This window comes from Anopheles darlingi, chromosome 3 (genome assembly GCF_943734745.1).
Source record: "Anopheles darlingi chromosome 3, idAnoDarlMG_H_01, whole genome shotgun sequence".
NCBI lineage: Eukaryota > Metazoa > Arthropoda > Insecta > Diptera > Culicidae > Anopheles > Anopheles darlingi.
Window position 1 is genome coordinate 60,882,042 of NC_064875.1, and position 10,000 is coordinate 60,892,041.

Here is a 10,000-nt window from a genome sequence, read left to right on the forward strand (position 1 = left end):
GCGTTGCATACTTCACTGTTCCATCACGCCCCATTGCGACGCATATCGCCGCACACACCAGCAGTCAGCAGTTCTCGTCTAGTAGCGCTAGGGGCCAAGAAAAGCTTTGTGTATTTGGTGTTTGGTGCTGTGCGCGTTGTTTGGTAGAGTAACATTCCTCATTGCGTAAAAAGGTGCAAGAAGCAGGCAAGTCAAGCCCAGCAAAAGAACCAGTATCCGGTCGCGCGCGTGCTAACGTGTAATCGTGTCGAACCTGTACCCAGCCCGCCTGCAGAACCATGTTGGGACGCGTGAGGCTTAAAGAGAATGGCATCATGGATGAGGAGCTGCCGACGCTGCTGGAACTCAGCATGCGTTTCCTGGCCCGGAACCTCTCGGTCATCTGCACCACCGACCCTGTCACGCACCAGCTGGAACTGAAACAGGACATCATCATACCGAACGAGATCTGCGACAGGTGAGTCATTCACAAACGATTCTCCTTGATGTTAGTGAAATCGCGTGGATTGTACCTCGCTTTCCACGCTTACGTTGCCCAATACGCACACAATTCTGCACATCGATTAGTTCTCGATTGCTCATTAATCTCTGAAAAGTGACAAACAGATAGTCGTTCTATTCTACATCCCGTTCCAGTATATTCTTTTTCCCAATATACATACACACACATACATATACTGCAGCCGTTCATGGTGAAAGAACAAAGAAGCATAAATAGAAATCTTGGATTAACATGCTGGGCGCACCAACACTATCACTCCTCTCCCCCCGCCCCCCGCCCCCACTTCCCGGGGAGTGGATTATTCTATCAAACGGGGAACTTCCTCTTTGTCTCTCGTTCACTCCGTTATGTCCGCTCGTTACATAATTCTATCCCGTTCTGTTGCTCCTTCCCCTCCCCGGTCCGGCCCGGCCTACTTATTTGTGGTTTGGTGATACTATGCTCTAGGCTCGGCTATAACCGAACAACAACGCGCACAGTCTTCCAGCGCAGCAGCAGTAGAGAACCAGCGGCAATGTCTCCTTTGATGGGCTGCCCTTCGTAGCGAGGCTAATCAGCTGTTTTCACCGATGATTTTCTTCTTCCTTCGATCGCTCTCTTGGGAGCTCTCTCTTACGCTCTCTCGCTCTCGCTCCTCGCTTCTTAAGCATCGGTGCATCGACTGGTGCATCCGTTCCGTGTGTACGGCCCGCGGGGCGTTTTGTGCATTGGCCGTGGTACCTTCACCTGATCAACCTGACCAGATGATACGCGCACGTGTTCGCGAGTTGCAATGCGTACAGCGTGTCTGTGGTGGTGTTGCTCATGCTTCGAGTGTTGGTACTACAAACTCTGTGGAGGAGGAGTGGGGGAAGGCATATGCTCGCTACAAACTCTCTCAATTGCATCAATTACGGTCGTGACCACGACACTGGTGTACGACCACCACCATCACCACCACTTGCAAAGGCAAAGTCCCATCAAAGTTGAGCAGGTTTTTCTAGATCGATGGTGTTTTCGTTTTATCTTGATGTGTTTCGAAGGGGCCTGGCTAGTTCCTCTGGTTGGTGCGCGTTGGAAGGCGATGATATCGAGGGCATTCGGTGGTCCGCCTCGCTGGAGTCCCTCTCGGTGGCGATAGTGAAAAGGGAGGGGGCCCGTTGGTAGCCTGCTAACCCTGACTAATCGTGACGACAACAGTAGCACCAGTAGCCTTCGTTGCCTTTTACACTTTTAAGCTTTTTTGCATTCGAATCTCCTCCAATCCTTCACTTTTCCTCCTCCTCCTCCGTTCTGGGGCTTGTGAGGGTCGACGAGCGAACCTGAAACCAGATTCTAATGCCATCGGATATCAGGTGAGCTGAGCTGCTCGTTGCACGATGATGCGGTTTGCGGTAGCCTGGGCGACCTACAGGCGCCCACTAGCCTGGTTAGCTCCGTAAGTGGTTCTTTGTTGCCAGATCCAGGCTGTCCTGAGGGCTTGTGCTGCGCTTCCCTTCAATCAATCCGCGTTCCAAAGGTAACTCGTTCACTGGTCCTTTCACGGTGGCGAGAAGCAGGAAACTAGGCCAACTGGGTGATATGGCGCGTGGCATAAGTATAGCATAAGTCACATAAGGTAAGCGGGGGGCGTCCAGCCAAGCAAGTAATTATTCGGTTTTTGACGGGCCTCTAGCTAAGGGCTCCTAATACTTTTCTTTACTTCTATTTAGCTGGACTTTTCGCTGTTTTTATGGATGTTTGGAAACCCTTCAATGATCTCTGCATTGTTACAGTGATGTGAACAATGTTTTTAGAGCTTTTTTTTTTAATTTCTTTCCAACATTTTGAAAAGTTGTTGTTATTAAGGCATACGACATATAAAAGGCATACGTATGCTTTAAAAAAAAGTAAATCTGCAAAAAACCTTTTACTCTTACGTTACTTGGATGTACAGGAAAAGCTTTCAAAATTGTAAACCGATCGAAGAGCGCTGGATATGCTCTGTATCGTTGCTTTGCTTTATTCCAAATTTCGTCAAAATATTATTGACCACGGAAGGGGAAAAATATTAAAATATGCGTAAGCCTCTAAAGCTCACCAAAACTATCAACAAATTTGGCTTCCTTCCATTTTGCTTCTCGTGCGACCTCCAGCACATTCCAAACACTCCGCTTGCCGATTGCTGTTTCGCCAAAATCACCCACCAAAACGATGGCCAGTGAGGCAGAACAAACATAATCCGGTATTGCTCGCCCCCCCCGGGCCAGTCTTTTTTGGGTGTGTTCATCGCTGGCTGAAGCCCTAAATGTGCTGCACACGGTATTGTAGCGAAGGTAGCCATTCGGCAAGCATTTCCCTTTTCCCTTGGGGTCAGGGTTAGGCTTGTTTCGGTATAGTTTAAAGGCAGCAGCAGCGGTAGCAATATTGCATTTGCATTGCATGGATCAATTCGCAATAGGGTGCAGAATGTTGCAGTTCAGCCTACGGTCGCTTGTTTGTTGGTTCTTTATGACACAGTACATTCCATGTTATCGTTCGTTAAGTACAAACTGCGCAATGCCAGAAGGGGTTGTGTAGCATAAATGAAGCATAGGACCTCACGATAGACACCACCTTTGGATGTTCATAAAAAGCGAGAAAAGACGAGCGCGATCTCTCTGTACGGCGCAATAGACGGTTTTCATCCAATCGAGAAGGAGGAGGCACCTTGTGGCCAAGCCTGTCCTTTCTAATTTTGCGCAATGATCCTGCCCAGACAGACACACGCCAGAGACCCGTCAAAAGTTTGCCAGAGTGTAGCGTCTATCGCTTATGTTTTGAAAAGAAGCGATCCTCCTCGTCAGCCAACCAACCAGCCAGCCAGCCAACCAGTCTACCGCGCCCCATTTGACCGATCGCTCGGGGGATTTCTGCTCTGTCCCCCGACTAATTCCCATTTCTCCTCAGCGATCGAGGAACGGACGACAGCCGACGGACGGAAGGGTGGCCGCTGGCGATGGCGATATCTATTCATAGCCCTGAACGGAAAAGGGGAACGAGATTGTGGAAGACAGCGAAGACTCTCAATGCGCCTCACGGCGATCATTAGTACGCCCACTTTCTCTCCGCGCGTTTCATTGTCGCGTCGCGCGTTGTGGCAAAGGAAAGCTATATTAAAATCACATGTCCTGCGATGGTTTCTGGTGTGGCTGCCGCTGCACGAGATCATTTCGCTTGTTGCTCGCTTGATTAGCAGCTTATTCACGAGTGCGATCCCTAGCGGCGTTATCGAGGATTGAACTTTGGATGCCTCACTTCCTCCGACACGTGAGCTGCTGCTGCTGTGTTACTCTGAGATAGGACTTGTAAACATAAATAGATACCGATTAGCCGCCGAGGGGCTGCTCTCTATTGACAGAATTTGAATCTATTCCAGGCGCCTCGTTGGGATGTTTATTATCAATACGTAGACATTCGGGTGATCGGACTCTTCTTAGTTCCCGTTTCTCTTCCCTCTGGTGTTCCCAGAACCAATTTGCACTGCTTTCAACAAACAGTTTAGCGTCTAGAGTATATTCTTGTTCTCGACGAATCATCACCGATTTAGCCATCGATAGCCCAACGACATCAGAGCCGCGCTCATCAGAGCGTTGCGGTTGACGTTTGACTTTCATTCTCCTTGAGCGAGGAGAAAGACTCAAATCTCATTCCTTTCCTCCTCGTCCAACACCCTTCGAGAATCGCGATGAATCCATCCGTAGCGTACATAGCATACGATCACCGCTCACTATCGCGCTCCTATACGCATATATGCAAGTGACGACGTTAAGTAAGCTGATAAGCTGGTGTGCCCACTATCTCGCGCGTCAATGCGGTGTGTCAACGCGTGGTGTGTATGTGTTGTACAGATTCATAAGATTTGCTCAATTGCTACTGGATGCTGCGAGTCGAAGTCATGCCGCGGTGCTGGTGGAACACTCTTTGGCCCGCAGACGAAAGTGAACTCACTCAACAGCCAGAGGAAGGAAATTGATTGCTGTGGAAAGCGTTCCGAAAGCAAGCAGAGACGAATGGCTTCTCGATGTGTAATTATGCTGATAAGTTTTATGTCAATGAACTTCTACGCACACACACACACACAAGCACGCGCTCATCATAATGCTGGACAGCTTATGACGTCTCCTTCTTGAATGATCTGCCAGTAGCCGCTGATGCTCCAGCGGATGGCTAATGGTTCAAATGTCCTTAATCAGCGGCTCATACTGATCGCAATTGACCGGTGACTAGTGTCCGCTGGTCTTTTTAGTCTTGGGCTTCGGTATGTATATTAACCTTCAGCAGCCCCGGTGCTGCTTCCCCTTGATGATGGCACGTAATCGTCATCGCCGTGCGCTCAGTTACGTCTCTCCGCACAGTGGATGATGCCGTGTGTGAATGCCACGACAAAATGTCCCACCGACCTTGCTATTTGCTTGTTTTGCTCGTGCGCACCGCACCTCTTTTTTTTTGTTTTTGGTTGGCTAGTCGGCTTTCGCTCCGTAACAACGCTCCGGTGGAAGGTATGATGGGAGTGACATGACGAGTAGCCGCTCGAGGTAAAGTTAAGAGGGTTAAGTTCGCGCACGTCGTCAGGCCTTATTGGGTTACATTTGATTGCGCGCTGCTTCGTTGCGTTTGCCTTTAATTCATCAAGCCTTCTGCCGCTACGATCCACATCGCATTGGCACGCATTGTGCTGCTGTTTGTCGCCGTGTGATGCTGCATTCACATGGTCCGAGACTGAGGCCAAGTACAAGCGACTCCGGTAGTTGGGTTTCGCTCATTGGCCCTTCCTCATCACTTTTTGCATTGAACTTCAATTGGATCGAGGTTCTGCCCAGCCAATCTGTGGTACATTGATTGTGCTCGCAATGCACCATCATGCTCAGCGAAAAGAATGGCGCTTTGTGTGACAAAATATTCTCTCCTCTCTGGCTTTGGTTAACGCAATTCATGGTAATAAGGGTCTGTGCATACGACATCGCAGGCACACTTTTTGACACGCTAGCTGGTGTTGTGATCCGCGTTTGCTTCACGTTCGTCACGTGCTGTTTGCATGATTCGGCACGAACGTGAGAAGCGTACTCGGGAACCGCGACCCAGCGACCGAGACCAAACAGCTGATATCAATATCTTCGCTCAACACCACGGTCCAGCTGAAACGACGATGATCGTACCTGAGCTGAGACATTATTTGCGTTGTCGTTGTGTTTTTTTTTTATTTTGCGTTATCTCATCTTCTTCCGTGGGTAGGATGAGGCATTTATGGTTATCTTTTTGTGAATAGTTTTTGATTTTCTTTCCGAATAGGTGTGGTTCAATGTGTTTAATTAAAATTTTGCTACTTTGCTGTATTCTGGACTACTCTACAAAAAATGATATTGTTCCATTCTCTATAGGGGAAATGATTAAAACACACGCTTATCCGCCGTTCACAGCAGTCGTATCTTTATTTTGATAGCGTTTTTTATAGCGCACTCTCGTACCCAAAAAAAAAAACCCATCAAATCTATTTAGACGTCAGCTCTCCTCCTCAAGGGCACGTCATCTGTACAGAATTGACCGCTCCCGTGGATCATTCCAAATCATTCGTTTAATTAGCGAATTTCGTCAACCACTAGCGGCGCTGAAGAGGGTTTTCAGTGACCCATTCCGATCGTTGATCGATCATTTCATCATCTATTCATCCTTCTATTCGCTGGACGGAAAGAGACAGAGGGTTGGCAACCTAAGAGGGGTGACACACAGTGTCTTAAGGTGCTGGTTTCTCGTTGACGGTGTTTATTGAATTTTCTAGTGAATCTCGCACAAGGTCATGGGAAATGAATTGTTTAGAGCGAACAGCGTGAACATGGGCGAGTCAGGTATTCGGTTCGGGCTCGCGATCAGCTACCGTTCACCATGTTTGTGTTGAGTTTGCGTTTTCCCGAGGAAGCGAAGCGAAGCAAAAACGATTTATGGTTTAATTTCCACCGCCAGGAGCCTGCCAAGGTGATGCACAGAGGTTTATGGATGCTGCCTTAGTAAAATATTGCCCTCCACGGCTTGGTTTATTATGAAGCGATGGTGCCTCGGTGATGGTCAATGTTTAGCAGGGTTAGCTACTCGTAAACTATAGTGCACTTCCTGCTCAAGAAGAAGGAGTTCAGTTCGTCGGTTATGCGTGATGCATTGGGCGTTGGCGCTGTTACGGTTTCTCCTGGGAGCACACTAGAACGGATGCGTTCTATGCAGATCTGGTCTGATGGCGTAGATGATCGCGTAGTTTAAAAATAAATAGCAATTCCTTTTCCTCCCGCTTCCGGCACATGAAATGGAATGCATAATGGGTTCAGTTGCCTGGCGGGGCGGCATTTACATGGTTATTCCCATTCCATGGTCACGTGCCATATGAATGGTCTGCTAAACTGGGAATTGCGTACGCTACGCCGTGGGGTGTGGTATTACGCTGCCTCGATGATGAATAAGTCCGATGCGGAGAAGATTCGTTTATTTACCGTAGAAACACACTATTACGATAGCGCGTACTCATTCGATGGTTGTACTTTTTGCGTTCTTTTGTAGATACCTACGGTACCAGCAAGAGTGCGGTCGCAACATTAACGACAATATCATCCGGATATTCCGTGACATACAGCGAACGCCTCTGCGCCATGTCAGCCTGCGCAACAGCACGATCACGAACGAGGGTATGCGGATACTGCTGCAGCATCAGCTCGAGTCGCTGTCGATGTGGTACTGCAACAAGATTACGACCGCCTCCTGGAACAGCCTGATCGAGCACTGTCGGCAGCTGCGGTCGCTGGAATTGGGCCGCTTCGTCGATATGCTAAAGCACAGCGAGCCGAACGAGAAGACGCCGATTGACTTCCAGCTGCAGTTGCCGGAACTGCAACGGTTGAAGCTGAACGGTGTGGTGTTGCAACCGACGCTCCAGTTCGGACACCTCACCCAGCTCATTCATCTCGATCTGACCGCGTGCATCTTCGCCGAATTCAGCCTGAAAGCGCTGGTCGAGTTGCCGGCCTTGCGCACACTCATCCTGTTCAACGTGTGGCCCCTCGAGCACGAGTTCCCGACACTGTGCAAGCTGAAGAATCTTGAAACGCTCGATCTGTCGGTATCGCGGGCGAATGTGGACGGCAACTATCTGACGCCGAATAAGGTCCGTAGGTCGTCTATAGTCGCTCGTATCTGCTGCTAGCTTTACTTACCCTTTCGTTGTTTTATTGCAGCTGTTGGCGAACTTGGTAGAGAATCTGCCGAAACTGCGGCATCTTGACATTTCCGGTACGAACCTGGCCGGTGATGGAGTGGCCGAGCGGGCTGGCTCGTCGACGGGCAGCAGCTCCGACATTCCGGGGCTAGTGAGCCGCGTCGAGCGGCCACTGGATTTCCTAGGCATCTACTACACATCGCATTCGGCCTGCAAGTGGCATGACATTCCGGCACTCAGGGTAAGCAGCATTGTGCTCTCGCTAAGGCGCAGCAGCAGCCCTTCATTCCGTCTAACCAGTTCGTTGTGTCTTGCACCCCGATCAGATTGCCGGTGAGGCGAACGAGGAACAGATACTGGTGGCGGCCGTTGCCTATCAGGATCGGCACGAGCTGCTGACGAAGGTATTGAACGATCTGTACCATCTGCTGCGGTTCGAAACGTGCAAGCAGATCCACAAAGCTCTAGACGTCGTCCTGTCCGCGATGGATAAGCACATTCGCGTGAAAAATATTCAAATCAGTGGCAGGTTGGTGGGGCACTGCTGATAGAGCGTGCGTTTAGGTAGAATTCTAACCTTGTTGTCGTCCTCCCTGATCCGCAGCGCCACACTGTTTTACATTGCGAAAGGCCGAGATAAGATGAAGTTCGGTGTACCGCTGAAGAACCACATCATACACACACTGCTAAACGGCATGTCGACGCACCTGACGGACGATACGATGATGCGCAACGGTTGTCTAACGCTTTGCCAATTCAATATCCCACAGGATGTGGTAAGGCTCTTGCGATGCGATTGATACGCTGGACTGGTGTTGAGAAGGTATCTCACGTTGAACTAAATATTCCTTCTTTGCTCCTTGTCTAGATGTTTGAGTACGAGCGCCTGGTACAGATATTGCTACACGGTGTGTCATACCGCGAGCAGGAAGGGTTCGTTCAGCGTATCGCGATCTATCTGCTAAATTCACTCGCGTGCCAGGTGGACGGCCGCCAAAAGATGTTCCTCGGCGATCTAGGTGCTATTTCGGTGAGTGCCGACCAGTGTTCGGCGCTCCAAAGGCACATTTTCATGCATTTTGTTTTCGATCGTAGACGATGCTGAACCTGATCAATGATCGGCTGTCACGGCGCGTGTTCGATGATGTGATGGAGGTAGCTTGGTCAACGATGTGGAATGTGACGGACGAGACGGCCAAGAACTGTGAGCGCTTCTTGGACGGTCGAGGCATGGAGTATTTTCTCGGTTGTTTAAAAGTAAGCGAGGAAAAGAAAAAGCGAGAAATGTAGTGAATCGCTAAGCGAGCCTTTATGTATTGTATTTCACTCAGCTGTTCCCTGAACGAGATGATTTGCTTCGCAACATGATGGGTCTGCTAGGAAACGTGGCTGAGGTGAAGGAGCTTCGACCACGCCTAATGACCCACGAATTTATTACCGAGTTCTCCGATCTGCTCGACTCGTCCAGCGATGGGATAGAGGTAAGGTTAGAGAGAAGAAGCATACAGGATTGAATGTTGAATTCGACAAGCAACAAACACTGTGTGTACACTCGTAGGTGAGCTACAATGCGGCCGGTGTGTTGGCGCACATCGCCTCGGATGGGGAGGCCGCCTGGACGATTGCGAAACCGACGCGTGAAAGCGTGCTACAGCGGATGGTCGAGGCGATCGAGCGGTGGGATCTGTCTGCCGAACGCAACATCAACTACCGCAGCTTCGAGCCAATTCTGGGTCTTATCCGCTGTTATCATACGCCCCAGTGTCAGCACTGGGCCGTCTGGGCTTTAGCGAATCTAACCAAAGTAAGTCAACGGTCTTTCATCGGAAAATGTTTAGTCAACTGAAACTATGGCACCACGTTCCCGGTCCTTCCTTTCTGCAGGTTTATCCGACCAAGTATTGTCGGTTGGTCGAACAGGAGCGAGGGGTCCAATTGCTGCAGGAGCTGATCGAGGATCCGCAGCCGTACCCACGCCTTAAGGAGCTGGCTCAGATCGTGCTGACGCACTGTCGCAGCCTCAGTGAACCCTTGATGGCGCTGCACGGTGGTGACATTGCCGTTGACGACACATCGAACGGTGGCGAGTCGACAGGAATGGAGCTGGACGGTTAGATGGCAGCAAGCTATAGTTGAGTTGAATAACAAAAGCACGCGAGCGAGTGATAAATTAGAGTTTAGGTCTTCAGGCCGCGGGTCCGCGGGAACAAAATCGGCAAAATTCATAGAATCATGAAGTCACAGGTACAGCCTCCGGTACAATGGAAGAAGGAGTAGTAATGAAACATTCTCGGTTGGCAAAA

The 10,000-nt window shown here is 49.8% G+C and overlaps 1 protein-coding gene across 1 annotated transcript in view; it reads left to right on the forward strand.

Moving 5' to 3' along the window:
* The window catches only part of LOC125956730 (protein zer-1 homolog), an 11,598-nt gene that overhangs the window by 440 nt on the left and 1,158 nt on the right, over positions 1-10,000 (forward strand). Inside the window, exons 1-10 of the mRNA XM_049688870.1 lie at positions 1-457; positions 7,046-7,646; positions 7,717-7,938; positions 8,024-8,226; positions 8,302-8,473; positions 8,566-8,727; positions 8,793-8,954; positions 9,029-9,178; positions 9,256-9,501; positions 9,582-10,000. The exon at positions 1-457 is cut by the window's left edge and continues 440 nt beyond it; the exon at positions 9,582-10,000 is cut by the window's right edge and continues 1,158 nt beyond it. Of these exons, the coding sequence (XP_049544827.1) occupies positions 279-457; positions 7,046-7,646; positions 7,717-7,938; positions 8,024-8,226; positions 8,302-8,473; positions 8,566-8,727; positions 8,793-8,954; positions 9,029-9,178; positions 9,256-9,501; positions 9,582-9,812 (2,328 nt within the window). The 5' untranslated portion in view covers positions 1-278 and the 3' untranslated portion in view covers positions 9,813-10,000. The remainder of the gene's footprint in view (positions 458-7,045; positions 7,647-7,716; positions 7,939-8,023; positions 8,227-8,301; positions 8,474-8,565; positions 8,728-8,792; positions 8,955-9,028; positions 9,179-9,255; positions 9,502-9,581) is intronic.